Genomic DNA, 22,846 nt, shown 5'->3' on the forward strand with positions numbered 1-22,846 from the left:
TTCAGAATCTATGAGACTGGCGACATACCGTTAAAGCTTCGCAAAAAGTCACCACACAATTTCAAAGATAACAAGGACAAATATGTGAGAAAGTTATCGCACAATTAGCTAAACATACCAATCATTCAAGCTGCTGACAAGAATAACACATAAGAATAAAAAAGAAAATGGAGAACCTGTTAGATGATGTTTGGCTTTAGGAAAGGAAAGACAGAAAAATGGTAGTTTGGACTTTGCCATTGATAATGGAACAAGACTGAAGAAAAATCAAGATACGCTCATAGGATTTGCGGATCTAGAAAGAGTGTCCGATACCTTGGAATGATGCATGAAGTTCGAGATTTTGATTTAAATAGGAGTAACCTAAAGGCGCTTAGTATAAAATATGTACAAAAAGCCAGAGGGAACAATAAGACTGGAAGAAGAATAACGAAGTGCTCGGACTAAGAAAGGTATAATACAGGATGCAGCCTTTCCCCATACTGTTCAGTGTTAACACCGAAGAAGCAATGATGGAAATGAAAGAAAGATTCAAGAGCGGGAAAGGATATCAATGATGTATACGGTGATGCCATTGCTGTCCTCAGTGAAACACAAGAAAAATTACACGATCTGCTGAATTGAGTGAACAGTCTAACGAGTAAGGAATATGGACTGAGAATAAACCGGAAAAAGACAAAGCAATGAGAGGTGGCAGAGATGAGAAGAGAGAGAAACTTATCAAAACTGGTGCTCACGATGGAGATGAAGTCAAGGAATTCTGCTACCTTGGAAGTAAAATAGCCCATGATGGATGCAGAAAGGGTGCCATAAGAAGCAGACTAGTACTGGCAAAGAGGACATTCCAGGCCAAGAGTACTGGTTGAAACGTAAGCCTTGAGGAAGAAATTTCTGAGAGTGAACATTTGGAGCATAGAATTGTATAGAAGTAAAACACGGAAATCGAGAACATCGGAAAGGAAGAGTATAGAAGCGTTCGAGATGTGGTGCTACGGAAGAATGTTGAAAGTTGGTGGATTGATAAGGTAAGAAATGAGGAGCTTCTCCGCAGAATCGGTGAGCAAAGCACTATATGAGAAACGCTGATAAGAAGAAGGGACATGACGATAGAGCGTTAAGTCATGGGGGAATATCGCCCATGTTCTTAAAAGGAACTTAGTGGGCAAAATCTGTAGGGGAAGACAGAGATTGGAATACCCCCAGTAAGGAAATGAGGTGCTAGTGTGCAAGAGCTACTCTGAAATATCAAATCACTAAGAAGACTGATAACCCATAAATAAAGAGAGAAAGAGAGAGACAGAGAGAGAAGAATATGAATGTGCACACCTAGATGAGCAGATGATAGAGCGACATAGGCCTTCTTGCAGGATAGTGGTACGGTACTTTTACTGGAAATGAGCAATATTTATGCGAGACTGGCAACCATTCGAGTCATTGCTTATAACACTTGGACTACTTATCCCGTTTGGTCAACTTTCCTGAACGCCCCATGATGTCCTAACTCTTTACACTTCAGGTGCTCTGACTGGCCGGCCGCTGTGGCCGAGCGGTTCTAGGCACTTCAGTGCGGAACCGCGCTGCTGCTACGGTAGCAGTTTCGAATCCTGACTGGGGCATGGATGTGTGTGATGTTCTTAGGTTAGTTAGATTTAAGTAGTTCTAAGTCTAGGGGACTGATGACATCAGATGTTAAGTCCCATAGTGCTTAGAGCCATTTCAACCATTTTTTGTTCTGATTTATTTATTTTGCAGCGTCAGTGTGCTAAATAGCTGTTTTTGCATCCGAGTTACCTTTTCCTACTTAACTATGCGTTGACGCCGTAATTATGGCACCTCTCTCCGGACTATGTTCTGTTGCTGCGTCGCTGCACCCCGTCCATATAGTGTCTACCAAAGGGGACGTTTGTGCGGGTGTCATATATACAGTGTAAGAGGCATCTACGTGTAGAAATTTTGTTCCGCTGTTAGGGTTTGCTTCTCTCGTATTCAGGGAAGGTGCTCCGATAAAGGAATCCGCAGCGCAAGATCATGTTTCCCATTAACTTTTACATTAAGTACGTCTTGCAAGTAATTACAACAATTTATGTAGATTTTCTTTTGCTGTCGTTTGCAGGTCTGAAGGTGACTGATCAATGGACGCAGGTCATCCCGCATAAATTTGGGATCAAGATAATGTAAATTTTGTATTAAAATTTTTCACAATTTTCGTTTCAAGTATTTGGCAAGCAAACATTATGTTGAAATCTTCTGGGTTATTAGCCCGCGTCATGTTTCTTCTAAAATTATTGACGTTTCAACCCCTCTGCTGGGATCTTCCTCAGGATCTTCTGGTGTCACTACTGCTAGAACACTAGAACACTAAAGGGGGAGTTTTCACGCGTTCGTGCTGGAGAAGTGACAGTATTGGTTAAAATTCATATGGCTACCATTGGTGGCCCATAGTCATAGGCTAAAACTCAAGCTCTGATGCAGAAGAAGAGGCGTTGTTAGCTAATTTCCTGTTGATACCATTGGCGGCCCATCTTCATTGAATAGAAAGGCACTATTCTACACTTAACGCTGGAGAAGGGTTATTGGTTGAAATTCCTGCGACCGCTATTGGTTGGTCGTCATCATTGACTAGATTCGAAACTGACAGAGCAAGAGAGGGGGAATGTTCTCCCAAAATATTATTGTCTGCCCAGGTGACTTGCAGCGCTTTGTTTATTCCGCTCACACACCGCGGCCTCGTATTTACTTACTTGACGACGGGGAGCCACGATGCCGGAAGCCTATAGTCGTCCTCTCTATTGAAATTAGATGAATTATCAGAAATTTCAACTGCTTCTCGGAGCTTTCTTCTATAAATGTTTGTTTCATTAGCCAGTACAAATACGTTTTTAAAATCTCAGTCAGAGCCACAGTTCTCCACTACGGCCGAATTTGCACTTTGTTTAACCGCATGTGCCGTTCGTGTTTCTTATGCGTTCTTTAACAGTTCTTGTCGTTTCGCCTATGTATACTTCGCCGCAGCCACATGCCACTCGATAGACGCCTGCAATGTGGAGGCAATCAGGTGCATCCGTTTCCCGTCGAAAAAAATGTTTTATTCTGTTTTGACCAAGGAAAGATGTCAGAATACCATTTTTCTTTAAAATTATGCTTATGCGGTCAATGACCCAAGAAACGAACGGTAACCTGACGGAGTGAGAAGGCGGTTCTTCGTCATTCTTATTAGCGGTATAAATATTCCAACTAAAAACCCTGTCGACTGAATTACTATCAAACCCATTTTAATTCAATGTCCTCTTTAAAAAAGTTCAACTCCGATTACAAGTTGTCCTCATCGCTGGTACGGAAGGCACGTGAAGAGAGGGTGTTGAGTACTGCTTGCTTCTTGTCTGGATGATGGTGCGAAGTGGCATCTAAATACCTGTTTGTGTTAGTTGGCTTTCTGTACTCCCTGTGTACTGGAGTGTTATCAGATCTTCTGTATACCAGCCGACCTCATTCTCAACCTCTAAGGCAAATTTGATTTTGGAGAGAATTCCATTTAAGGAACTGTGGAACGGTTGAAGTTCTTTTTCGCCGTGTGGTCACATAACAAATGTATCGTCCACATAGCGAAGCCAGCAAGAAGGCTTCAAAGGAGCACTGCTTAATGCCTCTTGCTCAGAATGTTCCATAAAAACGTCAACTGCTACTGGCGAAATGGGTGAGCCCATAGCAAGGGCGTCAGCCTGTTCATAGAATTAACCATTGTATTGAAAACATCTCGAACGAAGACATAATTCAATTAAGTCACAAACGCCTGGAGCAACATTCTCCCTTATGGTCTCCATTGTATCTGATACTGGGACATCAGTAAATAATGATGTCACATCGAAGCTAACAAGAATGTCACCTGCAGATATCTTCAGTGTGTGTGTAATTTCTAAAAAAATGTTTCGAATATTTTATAAAATTATTTGTTTTACGAACTAGATTTCTCAGTTCGCCAAATAAATGATGTGCAAAAAATAACTCGGCGAGTTAATCCCACTGACTATAGTCCTCAAAGGAACCGATTCGCTATGTATTTTCTGTAGTCCATACATTCTGGATGAGACAGGTATTCGAGGTGTTAGATTCTTTGTAATAGAGCTGTCCAGCCTGGAGTCTGATATCTGGTTTTTCACTTTCCGAACGATCCTGTTCGTCGGAAGGCTTTTTAACTTGCGATATACAAGATTAGCTAGTATTTGTTCAATCTTCCTGTGATAATCCACAGCGTTGAAAACTACAGTAGCATTCCCCTTATCTGATTTTGTTACAACGATGCTTTCATTTCTCATGAGATCAATAAGAGCGGCATAAACAACGCGCTGCAAGTCACCTCGGCGGACAATAATATTTTGGGTATACATTCCCCCTCTCTTGTTCTGACCGTTTCGAATCTAGCCAATGATGACGACCAACCAAAAGCGGTAGCAGGAATTTCAACCAATAACCCTTCTGCAGCGTTGAGTGTGGAATAGAGGCCTTTCTATCCAGTGAGGATGGGCCGCCAATGGTATCAACAGGAGATTAGCTAACAATGCCTCTTCTTCAGCATCAGTGCGGGAATATTAGCCTATGGGCCAGTAATGGTAGACATATGAATTTTAACCAATATTATCACTTCTCCAGCGCGAACGCGTGAAAACTCCCCCTTCACAAGAGCACGCGACACTCGGCTCTGACAGTGTTATAGCAGTAGTGACACCAGAAAATCCTGAGGAAGATCCCAGCGGAGGGGTTGAAACGTCGATCATTTTAGAAGAAACGTGACGCGGCCAAATAAACCAGATGATTTTATCTTCAGTGACAACGGCCACGAAAGCCTGCAGACTTACAACAAACATTATGTCTTAAGACGAACGAAACGGGAAAACTGGGAAGTGCTTTGTGATCCTGTACTGACGCGACTGACGAAATGTGCTGTAAGTAGCTGCCAGGAATTTTTTAATAAAGTACACGTAATCACAATTATGATTTCGGACGTGGTGACAGCTTTATCTCTGACAGTTTCTGAAAGGTAAATCGTGTAATTGGAAACGCCCTTAATGTACTGTAACACGACAGCCTTTTTTGTCATCGACATTGATATGAGGCAGATTATCTGTTCCAATTTGTATATAAAGCCTCAGCAGTAATCTGTTGGGTATCTTCTGACTGTTGAAACATCGAGTGTGTCCACATCGTAGCATCCCATCCATCATGAAGAGTAAGTGGAAATTCTGTTGTATTGTATGTGGGAAAGAGTATTCTTCTGACGATAGTTCCTTTTTATGTATTTGTCACTTGAGTGTGTGCAAGACTTCTATTTTCGCTAGTAGAAGGAGCACATCCAAAATGAACTGTGTAGGAAATATTTATGAGACGGTTGCCTATGGACAACTTATACTTACTTGGATAGAATGATCGAATAACACTATAGGTAACAATTAATAAATTACAAGTGAGTGCTTTGTAGCCTTTGAGTGTGTCTTGGACGTATATTTGTCTCGTAAAATTACACAAAAAAGAGTACGTCGATGGCAACTATTCTGCGACTCATTAGACTTCTTGTGTGATTATATGTGATACTATTCCAATTTATTACATTAGAATGATGATAGGTTACGATGGATTACCAAGACAAAGGCGCTGATCACAATACTGTTAAATGAATGTTTTTCACAAATGCTAACAAACAGTAGAGACCTGCTATTCAGGACGATTGCTCTCGCGACGTAGCACAATGAAATTTAGATAGGTGTGTCGTGCTGTATATATGTATTATTTTACAATATGCCTCACATTTTTTACGTTATTGACTAATATAGTAGAATCCGTGAAGAATCCGTGACGTAGTTGAGCTCACGTTCAATTATCGTTGCACCAAATCATAGAAAAAACACAAATAAGCTGAAACACGTATAAGTAAGAAACAATATTATTGATTCAACGGGATGATACACACGATTTTTAACATTTAGTGAAACAGATTAATAAAGAGATAAGAAAGTCATCATGCCACAAATTAAAAAAAAGAACAAATTGTTTATAGGGACAACCATGCCAGTAAAAGATTGGAAATAGAGCTGGAAGTCTCATTAAAGGAAAATTTCTCTTTAAGTAATATTCCCAAGCTGTCTCTCATCTTCTGACTGTAGTTATGGAGTTCAGACAGTATTACGACATATTACCACGTGCTAGGTAATCAGTATTTCTGAAAGCAATGTAGTCATGTAATTCGATGGATACTAGGATGAATAGCAAACTGCATGACTATCGCCTCAGTTAATATTGCCTTGTTGATAGGATCGTGATACGTTTAAGTTCGCCGCTGTGAAATCCCTGTATCACAATTTTGAGCACAGCTACTTGTTTACGTACTCAGAGTCATGTAGTTGCTTATCTTTACTTTGACTGACTGATTTCTCTTTGCAAATTTGTGCATCCTATGATGACGACAGCCCAAACCTGACTACTCTTTTTGTTCCAGTGCTGGCTTCTCTTCTGGCTGTGTGCGTGCTGGCAGCCGTGGTGACGGCGGCCCCCAACTGCCCGCAGTACGACGGCTCCACGCCCGTCTTCTTCCCTGACGAGAACGACAGCAGCAGCTTCTACGAGTGCAGCAACGGCAGGTCCGTCCACATGGCTTGCCCCACTGGCACCGTCTGGAACTCCAACATCAACACCTGCGACTGGCCCCAGGCCAGAAAGTAGAAGGGACCGGATGATCGGCTGTCTTTCATTTGACATTACTTGGCATGATAATGGAAATGTGTTCCAATAAGTTTCACATTATTCTATAATGTACCAGTTGATTTTGAATAAATGGCAATAAACCAAAACTCCTTCGTTGTTATTATGAAATTAGAATACTGCAAAATCCTACTACAGTGCAATGTATTCAAAAATCTCGTAAACAGTTGAGGGGGACTGAAACAAGGTAGTGATGGGAGTTAAAAAGCCTGTTACGACCTTCACCGAAGAAGGCGATGAATTACTTTGCTCTCATCCAGAAGGATGACGGTTGAAGTAGCTCTCCCCTATACCTATTTTGTGTGGTTTGTCCAAATCGCGGTATTCGTTCCTTGCGTAAGGATGAAGCCAGATATGTTTCTCTTTCTCGCCCAGTGCAAAGTCGTGTGTGTGTGTGTGTTCCACATCTCCTTCTAAACTACTGGACAGTTTTAAAGAAAACTTGGTACATGTATCACAGTGTGGAAATAAATCACCGTGATAGTTGGAACCACCTATTACACCCCTTATGGTTGGTGCGAGAAAGAAGCGTAGCCCACAACCCGTGAAAACCAGACTTTATTCATCCAGTATTTCACAATGAAAGCTTTTAGTGACTTGTAACAATATTTACAAGACGTTTCGGACATTTAGGGCACTTTTCTGGCCGACAACTACTACAAAATGATTGAGGCAAAAAAATTTATCACTTACTACATTTGCTCAACATGCATCGAGCGTCATGTTTTAATGTTCTACTTTTTTACTGCTAACTGTATTCACTACACATTTTGCGGACAGCATTCACTGTATGTAACTTCAAAACTGTGTCATAGAACTACACTTAGTTCAGGAAAGAGGACTTCATAAACACTACGATGCGTCAAAACCGACGCATTATGTATGACTTTCAAGTGTAAAACTCTTTTCGTATTAAATCTGTTCGCCACACATTTCGCAGACTGTATACACATATGCTTCGGAAAGTACCTACAGAATTATATCATTGTATGATACATAGCTCTGGAGACATGACGTCATACACAAGAAGCTGCATGAAACGAAAATGCAGGTTGAAATTCGCTGGAGGTGCAACGGAACTACGTGTACAAATACGTGTGAAACGTGTTAAATGTATGTGAACTACATGTCACATGTGTGTACGTGCTCACAGTCACAGATAAAAGTTTCCTCCTAAATCCCTGGATCGGTTTCAACCAAACATGGTGAACATACTACTTACTATCTGTGCGGTTTAAACAGTAACCTGCTGGTGGTGTAAGGGTGAGATCGAAGAGGGTAGGAGGAAATTTAGAGACAGAGAGCAGGAAGGACAGTATGGGCCCAGGTATGAGTAGGAGAAGATAGATGGAGAGAAGGGGAGGGGTAAATGGACAGAAAGGGAAGAACAGGAGATGGACAGAGATATGAGAAGGAGGAAAGGGACACAGATATGGAGGAGGAGGAAATTGCAGAGACAGGCGCTGGGAGGAAATAGACAGAGAAAGGAAACAGGTGGAGACGGACGGAGGAAGGCGGATGAGGAGGTAGAGAGGGGGAGGAGTAGGTAGGTAGAGAAAGGACGAGGAAGAAATGGAGGAGGGAATGGGGAGAAGGCGATGGACAGAGGTAGGGTGTTAGGAGGATGTAGGGGAGAGGAGGAGATTGACTTAGAGGGTGAGGTCGAGATGGACAGAGGAGAAAAAAGCAGAAACTCAACCCCAAAGGGGTTCACATAGTGGATGAATTTTTAATGAATATAATTCTTTATGAAACCATTCTTAAAGCTAAATGTATGATAATTTCAGTTTTGCTTCTCGCTTAGAAAGTTAAAAGAATACTTGTTTAGAGTTTTTGGAAATTCAGCCACTAAGGGGGTGGACTGTTTCATGAAAGATATTTCACTGCAAACGCATTTTTCAAGTAAAGTTCGTATTTGACTTCTGAGCTGGAAATAAAAGACAGGTGCTCATGTATTCTGTGGGGCTCAATCGCTACAGGAAGTGAAATAGGGGATGAGAAGATTAATGAAATTATTTTATTATGAAAACATTTTCAAATCTAAATCCATGAAAATTTTTGTTTGGATTCTCAGTTAGAAATTAAAAGATATGTGTTTCACAGTTTTTGGAAATCCAACCCATATGGGAATAAAATCAGGAGCGAAAATTTTTATGAAAGTATTTAGTTATATTAAAAAATGTTTAAAGCTAAATCTATGAAAATTTGTACTTCACTTCACAGTTAAATAAAAGACATATATGTTAGAGGGTAACAGTTTCTATTGAAATGTGACCACATGAACCCAAAAAGTATGGTTAACATGGACTCCTACTACCAGAATCGCAGTCTCGTCAGAAGCACATTCGGTAAGACCATGCTACTACGGCCTTTTTTTCACGAAAAGTTTAGAATGCGATGCGACTTGTGAACAACACAAAAATTCGATTAAAAAAGTCTGTGCAGACCACGCAGTGTACCAGAGCATATCAGTGGGTGCCAAGCTAGTGATGAATACAATCTGTCCGTCCGTAGAGCTTAATCCTATTTTTCTTAGAATCTGAAACATCTTGCACCATTTTACTTTGTCGAACGCTTTTTGCAGGTCAACAATAACTACCTCCTTTTCCAAGTCTTGCTTTGACTATCAGTTACATCCTCAGATCTAATTTCTGGTGTCCTCACATTTCCGAAAGCCAAACCGATCGTCACATAACAGATCGTCAGTTTCCTTTCCGTTATTCTTGTCCGTGCCTTGAATGTATGTGCCTTTAAGCGGCCCGTAAAAACGTCTCCTTGCTATGTTTGTGACTGCTTGGAAGATTTTTTGCCAAAAGTCTGATATTATGCCTCCAGACTCATAGATCTTACACACCAAATTAAATGGTCGCCTGGTTGACACTTCGCCCAACGACCTTAAAAGATTCCGATGAATGTTATTGGTTTCTTCTGTCTCACTTGATCTCACGACTTCGAGAGATCGGTTAAATTCTGGCACAGACCTGTCTTCCATATCGATGCCCATTTCTTCCATGGTAAAGTCATCAGCCTATTCCTCCCTCTTATAGAGGCCTTCAGTGTGGTCTTTCTAAGTTTCCATTCCCTCCTCTGTGCTTAGCAGTGATATTTCCATCCCACTTTCAATCTTGACGTCCTCGTTTTTATAACTATTTCTTTACCGATTTCTACTGTTATTTCGCATTACTTTCCTTACACTGTATGTCATTCCTAAGTGAGAATGCAAGCTTTCTCGTTGAATCTCGATGATAAAATCTTCTCGGGCTGACAGCAAAGTCAATGTGTTGTTTACCAGCAACGTTTCAGCAAGTTTCTTACTTGCCATGTTCAACCAGTCAACCCTAGGAAATTTTATCGTCATTCCTAAGTGTCTTATATTTCTGTACCCCTTAACTTTCTTGGTATGTTCGTACTTCCTTCTTTCGTAGATCAGTTGAAGTACTTCATCTGTCACCCAAAGTTTTTTCACAGTTTCCTTTCTTGTACTTATGTTTGTCTGCCCCACTTCTGTAAGTATCGTTTTTTGAGGTGCCCAATCCACATCGGGTGAACTGCCTACTGTGGTACATAACCGCAGAACTATAGACTCAAATAACTTCAAACGAATCTCTTCATTCCTCCGTATTTCAGTATCCCACTACTCTAGACAATGATTCTTCCGGGTGGGTAAGCCTACTCCTCATCGTTGCGAAATTGTGATCCAAATCTATATCTGATGCCGGGTAAACATTACAGTAGAACATCTGATCTAGAAATCTCTTCCTGACCATAGTGTAATCACTCAGGTATCTATCTGTATCTCTAAGCCTTCTCCGAGGACTCTTCTTCCACGTGTAATTTGTGAACACTGTTTTAGCCAGTTGCCACTTTTTATAACTACCAAGCTCATTGTGCCATGACTCTCTCATCTATTACATCCCTTACTACTGCATTCCAGTCGCCCTTGATGATAACATCATCATCTCCTTTTACACTGAAGCGCCAAAGAAATTGGTATAGGCATGTGTATTCAAATACAGAGATATATAAACAGGCATATTACGGCGCTGCGGTCAAAAATGGTTCAAATGGCTCTGAGCGCTATGAGACTTAACTTCTGTGGTCATCAGTCCCCTAGAACTTAGAACTACTTAAACCTAACTAACCTAAGGACATCACGCACATCCATGCCCGAGGCAGGATTCGAACCTACGACCGTAGCGATCGCGCGGTTCCAGACTGTAGCGCCTAGAACCGCTCGGCCACTCCAGCCGGCGCGCTGTGGTCGGCAAAGCGTATGTATATATATGTGCGTGGAGTTGTTGTTAGATCGGTTACTGCTGCTACAATGGTTGGTTATCAAGATTTAAGTGAATTTGAACGTGGTGTTATAGTCGCCGCACAAGCGATGGGGTACAGCATCTCCGAGGTAGCGATGAAATGGCGATTTTCCAGTACAACAATTCACGAGTGTACCGTGAATATCACGAATCCGGCAAAACATCCAGTCACCGACATCGCTGCTGCCCGTAGATGATCCTGCAAGAACGGGTCAAATGGCAACTGAAGAGAATCATTCAACGTGACAGAAGCGTAATCCTTCCGCAAAAATTGCTGCAGATTTCTATGCTGGGCCGTCAACAAATATCACCTTGCGAACCATTCAACGAAGCATCATTGATAAGGGTTTTCGGTGCCGAAATCCCACTCGTGTACACTTGACGACTGTACAATACAAAGCCTTAGTCCTACCTTGGGCCCGTGAACACCGACATTGGACTGTTGATAAGTGGAAACATGTCGTCCGGCCAGACGAGTCTCATTTCAAATTGCATCGCGTGGATGGACGTGTACACTCATGCCAGTTGTGCATTCCGATAGATTTGGGCAACCCACACGTGCAGAATTCCTACAGAGTGGCTCCAGGAATACTCTTCTGAGTTGAAACACTTCCGCTGGTCACCAAACTCCCCAAACATGAAGATTATTGAGAATATATGGGATGCATTATTACGTGTTGTTCAGAAGAGATCTACACCCTCTCGTACTCTTAGGAATCTATGGACAGCCCTGCAGGATACGTGTTGTGAGTTTCCTCCAGCACTACTTCAGACATCAGTCAAGTCCATGACACGTCGTGTTGCACGGGGCCCCTACACGATATTAAGCAGGTGTTCCAGTTTCTTTCGCTCTTCAGTGTATAAGAGCCAATCAAATGAAAACGAAACAGACAGAAAAAAATAAATTAAGTGTTTGCTATTTGAAAATTAATCACCATAACTGTGAGACAAAATGGTCAGTGCCCTCATGGAAAAATGTTACCGACTGGACACAGAACCACAACTATACCCACAGCGCACCTCTTAGTCGGAAGCAAACTGGCTACCACACAGGTCTTTCTTCACCACTCTAAAACTATGGAAATCTCAAAGGGAGAGATTGGATGGTGAATGAGTAGTGGCTTCCCAGTAAAAGTTCTATAGCGTACTCAAAACAACCTTGACAACATATGTGCATATGACAACTACAAAGGAATACAGCTATCAGTACGCTCAATCTCCTAAGTCTGCTACACAGATTCCCTGTGAAGAAAGCTTTTGTGTTTTAAGAAACCTGTGCATTCCACAAATTAATCCTTCTTGTATTTACAGATGGAAAACATCTTATTTGCTAACACAAAGACGAAAAATAAATATACACTAGAAAATGAGTCATATTCGATTATTTCGCTGGCAGACATTTATTTACAATGCAAGACACCACTCATGTCTCGAGTGACTGTTAATTTACAATATGGTTCCGCATCCTCATATATACATAGTCCTTTTATTTTTCTTCAGTCAGGGAAGCTTTGTCATTACAAACGTGTTGGCTAATTTCATATCAACGAGTCCGTATAAATTCCTAATCCTTATTTTGTTGATTATAAGAGAAGATTTAAGATGATTATGAACCAGATCTGTGTGACAGCGTTACATTGTGGGTTAGAGTGACATTTTGTAATCGAAATACGATCTTCTTTGATGTGGTTTCACGAGTGAGTTTATCAATGTTCATTTGACTTTATCCACATGGTATTGTATATGTCTTTTCAGCTTTGTAACGGGTTTTCGAAACCATCAAACAACAACTGACTTCAAGTGAAAATTGTTATTGTATTTGCCAAATCACTAGTCTCATTTCAGATATTCTATCCATATTGGTTCGTAAACAGCCGCACCATGGACCCCAATGGTACGTGGTACTTGCTGGAATCAAGGAAAACGTGGGAGGTATGACCCACCAATATAACTTTCTTTTCACACAACCTGTTTATTTAAGAACATATAAACTGCGTTTTACAGATAATCGAAGCATTTAACCATAAAATTTTCCTTAACAAAATGAACAAATTTGCAAAATTCTTTTGACCTTAAACCTCAAGTTGAATAATATTTCAATTTTTGCAGAGGAAATTTGAAGTGCTGTATTGCAAAACAGCAAATAATATGACAATGATTATAAGACGGCCGGACGTGCAGCCCACTCGTTATCGGCTGCAACAGTTGTCTTCACTACCGCGCTGGACACAGTCTGTCTTCCATGGATCCACGGTGCGTCCCGGCGGTTACAGAGTCTGCCGATGAAAGCCAGGTGGAAGAAAGCAGCCTGGCCACGAGCGGTCGTCCGACACGAGGTTGCCAACCAACCAACGGGATGGCGGCCTTCTGCTTCTCGTCGACGCCGATCCCTGTGAAGTACTCCGGTATCTTCGCCCTGCGCAGGCCCTCCTTGCGCAGGACGTGGCTTCGGCCGCTAGGACCTCGTGATGACTTCTTGTCGCGACGCTACCGCCAATTCCCAAACTTTGTGCCTCCCTCCCGGGCCAGCGAACCTCGTACATATATCGACAAGCAAAGACTTTGTAAGGACACAACGCACAGATACCAACTTTTCCTCATAGATATAGGCCGAGGGGCCCCAAGAGAGTAAGTCGATACTACATTTGAGCTGGTGGTGCCAGACAGAACAGTACTAAATCAATGGCGCCACGGCTCATTCTGATTCCAGATATTCTATTCACCTTGTTTTGTACAGTCTTTGATACGTACCTGCACACAAATCGAGACAGCCTACAGAAACACTGCCTAACTGGCTTTGCTTGTGGATGACTCTTAGAAAGGAACAACTGGGTATTATTATCCAATTGTTCCTTAGAAACTCGTTGGAAATATTTACTGTATGCATTACGTAATGCTACAACGTAACTGACTCCAGTCTTTGTTTGTGGTAGAAGTCCATAAATTGTTCAAATGGCTCTGAGCACTAAGGAACATCTGAGGTCACCAGTCCCATAGAACTTCGAACTACTTAAACCTAACTAACCTAAGGACATCATACACATCCATGCCCGAGGCAGGATTCGAACCTGCGGTCGCACAGTTCCATACTGAAGCACCTAGAACCACTCGGACACAGCGGCCGGCCTGTTCATAAATGATTGCGGAAAGTTGTAGTAGTTTTGTTGGAACAATAATGCTTTCAGATGGTTCGACGACTTCCCAGAGTGAGATCTGATTTATCTCTTGTGCAATGGCCAGTCTTTTTGCCCACGAATGAGCAGTTGGTGAACCACTTCTATTTCACACACATAACAATTAATTGTTCATGGGTTTTCCTCAAACATGTCTCTGAAATGTGGCAGGACATTCTGCAGATCGACTATCGGTTGGTCATTAATATGACTTCTTTCATATAGTTTATCTTCAATGACTACTATTTAGTTCAATAATACTGTAAGCATTTGAGATTGTAAGAGGCATGGGTCCAGATCTGGCACAACCAGCTGCACTTATAACTGTCTATGGCTATCAGCTGAAGCTAATAAATTTACCTCCACACTATAACCATTAAACTGTAACACAAAAGTTCCTCCAGAAAATGCCATAGAGTTTATCTCTGCTAGGAAATTAACACCTGTTATGCCGTCAGCCACCAAGCTGTCGACAATAATGACAGCATGACATAGTTTTAGATAGGTCTATAGTTTTACAGCCCTATCTCACGTAGCCACGACACCTAATATTCTGCGCCGGCTGACAGGTGATGTTGAATCTACCTTCAGGAATTCATCTAAATAGGATGGTCGAGATCAGCGTCATCTTGGCCCCTGAATCAGTGACCGCCATGTATCAATTCCTTCAATTTTCATTGTCAGCCGTCGGCTCGTTATTGAACCGAACCACAGACAACTTTCGTGAATATTTTGCAAGTTGTCCCTCACGTCTGTCCGATTGTTTGACTGTGTGGTCAACGTGGCTGACTGAGATGTGTAGGCCCTAGAATTGATCACTGGTACTTCCAAGGCTTTTTTTGTTGGTGAGGACTAATACGGGATTCACTCATCTTCGTGAGGCCAACTCAGGAGCTACTCGAACGGTTCCGAAGTCAAGAAACCTTGACAAAGACGGGAAGAGGGGTGTCCTGATTGCGTGCCCGTCCACACCACATCTAATCACGTCATTATGCGAAGATGACATGGTATTCGGTCGCGACCGACAGGTCCGACGTCTAGAGCCAGAGCGCGGAACTTAGCTGTCCCTCATGTTCAGGACAACATTGTGGCGTAATATATGGATTTCTAAATGTGCGCCACTCAGTTCCCTTTGATTAGTACACTGGGGTTAACTTGAATGAGATTCATCCTGGGGACTGTTACCAGAATGAGATTTTCACTCTGCAGCGCTAAGCCATGTCTCCGCAGTATCCTTACTTCCAGGAGTGCTAGTTCTGCAACGTTCGTAGGAGAACTTCTGTGAAGTTCGGAAAGTAGGAGACGAGGTACTGGCGGAAGTAAGGCTATGAGGACGGGGCGTGACTCGTGCTTCGGTAGCTCAGATGGTAGAGCACTTGCTCACGAAAAGCAAAGGTCCCGAGTTCGAGTCTCGGTTCTTCAGACAGTTTTAATCTGCCAGGAAGTTTCATATCAGCGCACACTCCGCTGCAGAGTGAGAATCTCATTCTGGAAACATACCCCAGGCTGTAGCTAAGCCACATCTCCGCAGTACCCTTTCTTCCAGGACTGCTAGTTCTGCAAGGTTGGCAGGAGAGCTTCTGTGAAGTCTGGAAAGTAGGAGACGATATACTGGCGGAAGTAAGGCAGTGTGGACGGGGCGTGAGTCGTATTAGAACTGTAAAAATCGATGATAACCACTCTAAATTAAAATTAACAACCTATGTCACTTGAATTCATTTGAACTTTACTTAAATACAAAATGAGTAAAACAGTTACTCAACAAATTACAGAAATAATCTTTTAGAGTTATTTTCAACAGTGGAACGTACACATCACGTTCACAATTGAAACTGCGAAAATTCATTGAAGCAACAAAATACAATGAACCACTTGACTACAGGTAACTAAATTGTGGCCGATGTTACTGCTGCTAATTTAGAGCTTTTACAGTGGAGTCTCAGTGCTGAATTTGCTGCTGCAAAGAGCAAGATATGAGTTGAAATTTTTCAACCTGCGTTCAGTATCCGAAGGATATTGTTTTCGATTTTTAATCATTCCATCGGAATTTCGTTTCTCTACATCTCGTCCGGATCCATGTGGTTCGTGTAACAAAATGTACAAGAATCAGTTAGTTACTGCTGCTAATTTAGAGCTTTTACAGTGAAGTCTCAGTGCTGCATTTGCTGCTGCAAAGAGCAAGATATGAGTTGAAATTTTTGAACCTGCGTTCAGTATCCGAAGGATATTGTTTTCGATTTTTAATCATTCCATCGGAATTTCGTTTCTCTATATCTCGTCCGGATTCATGTGGTTCGTGTAACAAAATGTACAACAATCAATTAGTTATATGAAAAATACCTGAACTTGCTTAATTCAGATAAGTAAATCCATCCTATTAATTCTTACAAATTTCAGAAATAGTTATAGGTTCTTTCACTGAGATTGTCAGCTTTTGCATTCCTTGAATTTCTATTACTATTTTTTATCATTGTTAACCTTCTGACATTTTTTCTGCCTTATTTGTCCCATATAAATTATACAGTTGTGAACCACGTAGCCTCTGAATAGGGATTAGGAAAACTATATGAATAAAATATTTTGTTGGTTCTCTATAGATACAGTCCTGCAAAAATACAATTTTTTTGTATTACACGTGGGTGCACTGGAAAGTAATGCCTCCGCATTTTTTATGTTTAATGTTTCTTAAATGAAAGAAACATCCTACATCATTTTCTTCAAATCTACATATTTATTTTTCAGCTTAGTCACTGTGGTTACGAACATGTTTCTCTCAACGAGAGGCCACTTTCTTGATACCGTCGGTGTAGAAAGTTTGACTTTGTTGACACAGATAGAGCCACAGTATCACCTCTACTTGTATCCCTTCATCACTAGCGAAGTGAAGTCCTCGATGGTTATTTTAAGTTTTGGAAACAGATGAAAATCAGAAGCGGCCAAGTGGGGACTGTACGTAGGACAAGCGATGACAGCCAACCCAATGTGTTGGATTGTTGCTGATGTCGCAGCCCTCGTGTGTGGTCCGGCATTGTCTTACTGAAGCAGAGAAAGCCCCATCTGTGGATGAACTCTTAAAATTCGAATCTCGATTACAGCATGCTGTTTCTCACTCACAGACATAATTATGTTACACATCACTACGAATCACGCTACAATTCGGAGCCGCTAGGCGGCATGGGGCTGGAAATATTTAGACATGAATAATAAAGACGTAAGATGTTAATAACGTTTGCTTTATTTAAAGAGCTGTAAGGGTTTTGTCATAAAATATTCGGAGGCGTTACGTTCCGGCACGGCCTCGTAATACAGAGAAGAGATAGGATAACTTCTCGAATTACGTAAGTGTTCTTATTTTCCTTGGTTGATAAAACTATACCGTATATGCACTTTACATACATTTCTTCTCTTATCGTAATGTTTAAAATGCCGTTGCATTCATATGTATTATTGTTAATCGCAGATATCTGATAATGGCAGACTAGTTAACAAAAGAAAAGGTCAGATCGCTTTCAGTTACGAAATTGATCTAGATTTGCTGGCATCGTCTGTGTCTTTGGAGAGAGAGGCATAGAGAATGTTGTGAGTCCTTTTCCAGTGATATTACAGCATGTACTTCCTGCTGGTGAAACTCATGTTCTCTACACGTAATCACGCTTTCATTACATGAATCACGTTCTCAACTTTTTTTATGTGTTCCTCATAGAGCACCGATAAGAGACCCAAACAGGTGAAAGTCTGAGGACAGAGGGTCTAAGTGATACGGTGGATGGGACAGTGACGTCCAACCTCGTTTTGTGATGTTTTCCCGGATTACGAGTATGTGGGCATGCCTTGTCGTTTGGAACAGTGTTACTTTTTAATCTACTACAAATGAAAGTAACTGAGTAGACAGCACATTTGACTACGGCGTAAGTGTTTATAGACATAGCTAATTTATGCGTGAATGTGCCAGCGAAAGTGACTATTCAGATCATACAACAAAATTTATTAACATATTAAAAGATGAGCAGTGCACAAACATTTGAACTCTTGAAACGTCCCCTTAGAAAAATTTGTACACGACTGTGCTTAAACTGACACACAATATCTTTAGCGCAACGCAATCTGACTTCCAAAAATCTCTACGAAAGAATGGCCCTGACTAGCATTAACCTATACGTTTCACAAATCACTTACCTCACAAAAATCTTCGTTACTCAAGCTACTGCAATACAGCGAGCGCCACTACTGCCAGCTAAATAAAAGATTCAAACTACTGAAGGCACTAACTACTGATAGGCATAGTTAGCAAATGAAAGATTTTAATAGAGAACAAACAATGTATTTACCTTACTAGTCATAATATATATAGCAGTTCATAACACCAATTATTACAAATTACAAAACTCCGCCATCTCTCTCCCCACGTCCACCACTGCTGGCGGCTCACCTCCAACTGTGCAATGCTACCCGCTGTTAGCATCCAGCTGCCGCTGCCCAACACTACAATGGCAGACAACAATGCAAACCAGCCACAGACTGCACACGGCACAGCCAGTGATTTTTCATACAGAGGGCTACGTGGTGTTGGCGTTACCAATAAAAATACTTAAACAGCCTACTTACACTCTTAGCACTTTAACAATGTTTCTGTGTTTCAATTGTTTTGCTTTTAAGGCAAATATTTATTTACAGAAGGAGGACCGCGCAACAGCAATGGCAGAAATTTTAAGCAGTGAGCTTGAGAACAGTTCTTGAGACAAGTAATAACTAAACACAGAAAACGGTTTATGTATAACGATGCTATTCTCCTCTTATACACAATGAGGATTGTATTACTTTGCATAAACTATGCGAAACCTTTTTGCTTGATGTAAAATGTGACAAGTGAACTTCATTATAATGAGAAAGTAAAGTAAACATGTCATCGACAGTTACAGAAACCAACATGCACCATCGTTATGACAAATGACTATTCATTTCATTTTCAAAGCTGCACCAGAGTACTTTACAAATTCTTTGCCTTATCGTCTAGTACTCCTTCCTTTACAACATAATGGAATAATGAAAGAACTAGATATATTGAAATTAATCGATCTAAGGAAGGGTTTTAAAACACGTAAAAAAGTTTAAAAGAATCTCAATGAACGGTTAATGACACTCCGGGTGTTGTATTGGACATATGGAATCAATATATAATGCTACCACATATAATAGCAAAATTTCACAAAAAATTGACAAATGCTCCAAAAAAATCTAACCTAAGATTAGATTTTAAAATAAATAAATGTTCGTGATTTCGTCTTAGCCAATGAACTGGACCTAAAAGTGGTACACTATTGACATCAGGTATATACAGAAATAACTGCAGTGGTTGTGATCGGCATTGCGTAAGTCATGTAGGTAGTTATTTAAGACGGTTTTTAAAGAGCATATAAAGCGTGAGTGTAAAAGAACTTTACCACTTTGGAATGATACTGGAATTTATTGAGATAACTTAAAGAATCGGTAGATGTGTCATTTCGTAGGAAACGACCGCAAGTTTGATTCATATAGTGCATTCCGCCAGCAAGAGTGCAAGCATAGTGCACAGTTAAAATGGCTGAATCTCCCTCGCAGATTAAAACTGTGCCGGACCGAAACCTTTGCTCTTCGCGGAGAAATTCTGTGGACTTTGGAAGATAGGAGACAAGGTACTGGAGGAAGTAGGGCTGTGAGGACGGGTCGCGAGTCGTGCTTGAGTATCTCGGGTGGTAGAGAACTTGCCCCCGAAAGGTAAAGTTCCCGAGATCGAGTCTCAGTCTCGCACACAGTTTGATAGGCCGGGAAATTTCATATAAGCACACACTACGCTGAAGAGTGAAAACCTCATTAAATGGATACTTTCACTGGGGCGGAGTGTGCTCAGTGTATGTTCTGGTTTGGTGAAACACACTCTGCAACAAAATTTGTCACCGAATGCGCTAAAAAACCTCAAAGCAGTCCTACGATTTTCTCTTGGTACAAGAACTTCTTTGGGACGTGTTGACCACTACGACATGATAAATCACCAGTTACACTTGCAGCGTCAATCACATGGCCACATCGCTCCCCAGACTTGACACCAATGGATTTGTTTCTCCGAGGTGTCATTAGAAACCGTGTGTAATTTGGTCTCCTACTAAACAGTTTAGCCGATTTGAAAAATCGAGTTGCTGCGACGAGTGTGAGAAGAAACTGATAACAGATGGGATGTTTATCGCTTCACAAATCATAATCACATCGAACCAAAATGACACTTGACACTTTCATATGAAACTTGAGGTTGTTAGGTACAAAAGACACATCTACCGATTCTGTAAGTTATCTCAATACATTTCTGCATCATTCCAAAGTTTTAAAGTTGTAAATTCACAGTTAAAACGACCTTTAGTAGATAGATTCCTAAACGTAAATATTCCACGACAGGCATAAAACGGAACTTGTATGTGTTCTGTACAGCAACTAATGGAAGCCAACTCATTGTTCTAGAGGGACTGGAAATTTTAAGTAACAAAAATCAGTATTATAATTTTAACGAAGGGTTATAAGTAAATAACAAATATTTTGAAGATACACGTCGACCTGTGGTGAATTGGAATCCGGAAAAACAAGAGGGTCATTTGGCTTCCTGCCTCTTACAACACCAAAACTACAGTGAGTTCTTTTCCTCGCGCCCCGTCTGTATTCCTTAGCAGTAAATCAGCGACTGAGAAACACCACAGGAAGACAGAACACGCCAGCAGGAAGTGACCCGTGTTGGCTGCAGTGATCTGGTCGCCCCTTTTCTACTTAACACAGTATAAATTTGGTGTATAATTTTTATAATTAATTACACAATTCACTGATGTAGGCCTCTAATTACGTTTCTATTATCAGTTGACAGCATGCTCTTGTAGAAGACTATTATCCTCTTCAGTACTTTCCCTACTTCTTGATTATCTATTATCTGATTCTTCTACCACCTACAGTTAGCTTTCTGAGATTAATTTTTTATTTGTCAAATTTTGTTTCGTGTGATAAAGTTAATAAAGGAACTGTGACATCTAGCATGTCAGTATTAAGTTCTTAAAAGTATCAGCACAGAATACACAACAGTTTTAATGAAGATGATGGCGTTGGCTACGTTTAACGAGATACTCCCCGTAACCAAGTTTTCATAATATGTGGAGCACATCAAGTATGTAACTGCTATAGTTGACGTTCAGTGCAGTTTTCTGTCTAGTGGAAATCTTAAATTGTCGCTTGATCAGTTAACAATGGTCATACTGCATAAATTTGCCATCAACCCAATCTTAATTTTATATTCAAAATGTTTTTCAACTTCCGTTTGAATATTTCCGCGAACAAACGTCGTGTCTTAATACAAGGACAACGAAATAGTTCGGAATAAATTTTGCTGTCGTGTACACAAGTGATTAAAAAATGTACTGAAAGCAGCTGTCAAGCGTGTATTTGAAAAGCATATCGAATCACAATTGTGATTTCGGAACTGTCATGACGTGACAGATTTATCTTTGACATTTCCTGAAAGATAATCGAGTTGTAGGAAACGCCCTTAATGTTTCGTGTCATCCACATTGATATGAGGCGGTTTATCTGTCGCAGCGTGTATATAAACCCTCAGCGAAGCACTGTTGGGTATCTTCCTACTGTTAGAGACGCCCAGAGTGACTTGTGCCCCAACTATCATGAAGGGTAAGTGAAAGTTCCGTTGTATTTTAAACTGGAAAGATATAATTCTACTGGCGATAGTCTCCTGCAAAGTATTTGTCATCTGCATGTGGGCAAGACATTTATTTTTACTGGAAAAATGAACATTGCTAGTCAGTTGTGTAGTAAACATTTGTCAGGCAATGGCCTATCAACAACTGCTAGTTACCAGGTTAGAATGATCGAATGTCGGGTAAAAGTTAAGAAATTAGAAGTGAGTCTGAGATGCTGTGCCATGAGATGAGCATACACTCGGCCCGTAAGGATACATGGGAGTTCTTTGTGGTCTCTGTCTCTGAGACATATATTTAACATGTGAAATTATATACAAAAATTAGTACATCGATGACAGCTTGTTTACGAGTCATTGGACTTCGTGCGTGATTGTAAGTTATATTAATAAAACTTATTGTAATAGGAGGAGGATATGTTACCTCCGATTTCCATGACATAAACGCAGATCACATTATTTGGAATGTAAACACAAAATATTCAGGACGACGTCTCTTGGTCATAGGCTGATAAAATTTCAACCCCCTGGTGAATCTGTCAGGTCATGAGCCTTGCCAACCCAGCGTCACTAAAAGCATCTCGGAAGATCTCTAGCGCTGCTCTCGCGAAACGTCAGGAACAGAAAAGATTTTTTAGACAACGACCATATAGCCTGAAAGATTCATCAGCAACGATGACATTCGGTCACGAAAGGCTTCATTGTTCGAAGGCTCTGACTATGTGAATATTTAGCAATATGCCTTCCTTACTTTACTGAATAATAGTGGAAGTAGAAGCCATTAGGTTGTAGGGGCACAAAGTGTCATCGTTGCATCACATCATAAAAAGTATAATCTCGTTGAAATGGGAATATGTAAGGAAAAAAAGATAAAATAATAAGAGAGA

General features: G+C 40.9%; 1 protein-coding gene across 7 annotated transcripts in view; it reads left to right on the forward strand.

Annotated features, from left to right (window-relative positions):
- The first annotated feature begins 5,114 nt into the window (after positions 1–5,114).
- The window catches only part of LOC126355213 (peritrophin-1-like), an 84,688-nt gene continuing 66,956 nt past the window's right edge, over positions 5,115–22,846 (forward strand). Inside the window, exons 1-2 of one of the 7 annotated variants that reach the window (XM_050005461.1) lie at positions 5,115–5,224; positions 6,488–6,839. In XM_050005461.1, coding sequence (XP_049861418.1) covers positions 5,218–5,224; positions 6,488–6,711 — 231 coding nt within the window. In that variant the 5' untranslated portion in view covers positions 5,115–5,217 and the 3' untranslated portion in view covers positions 6,712–6,839. Of the gene's footprint in view, positions 5,225–6,487; positions 6,840–21,827; positions 21,935–22,846 lie in introns of those variants that run through there. The other 6 variants (XM_050005464.1, XM_050005467.1, XM_050005470.1 and 3 more) reach the window with 6 other exon arrangements.

This window comes from Schistocerca gregaria, chromosome 3, assembly GCF_023897955.1.
Source record: "Schistocerca gregaria isolate iqSchGreg1 chromosome 3, iqSchGreg1.2, whole genome shotgun sequence".
Lineage (NCBI taxonomy): Eukaryota > Metazoa > Arthropoda > Insecta > Orthoptera > Acrididae > Schistocerca > Schistocerca gregaria.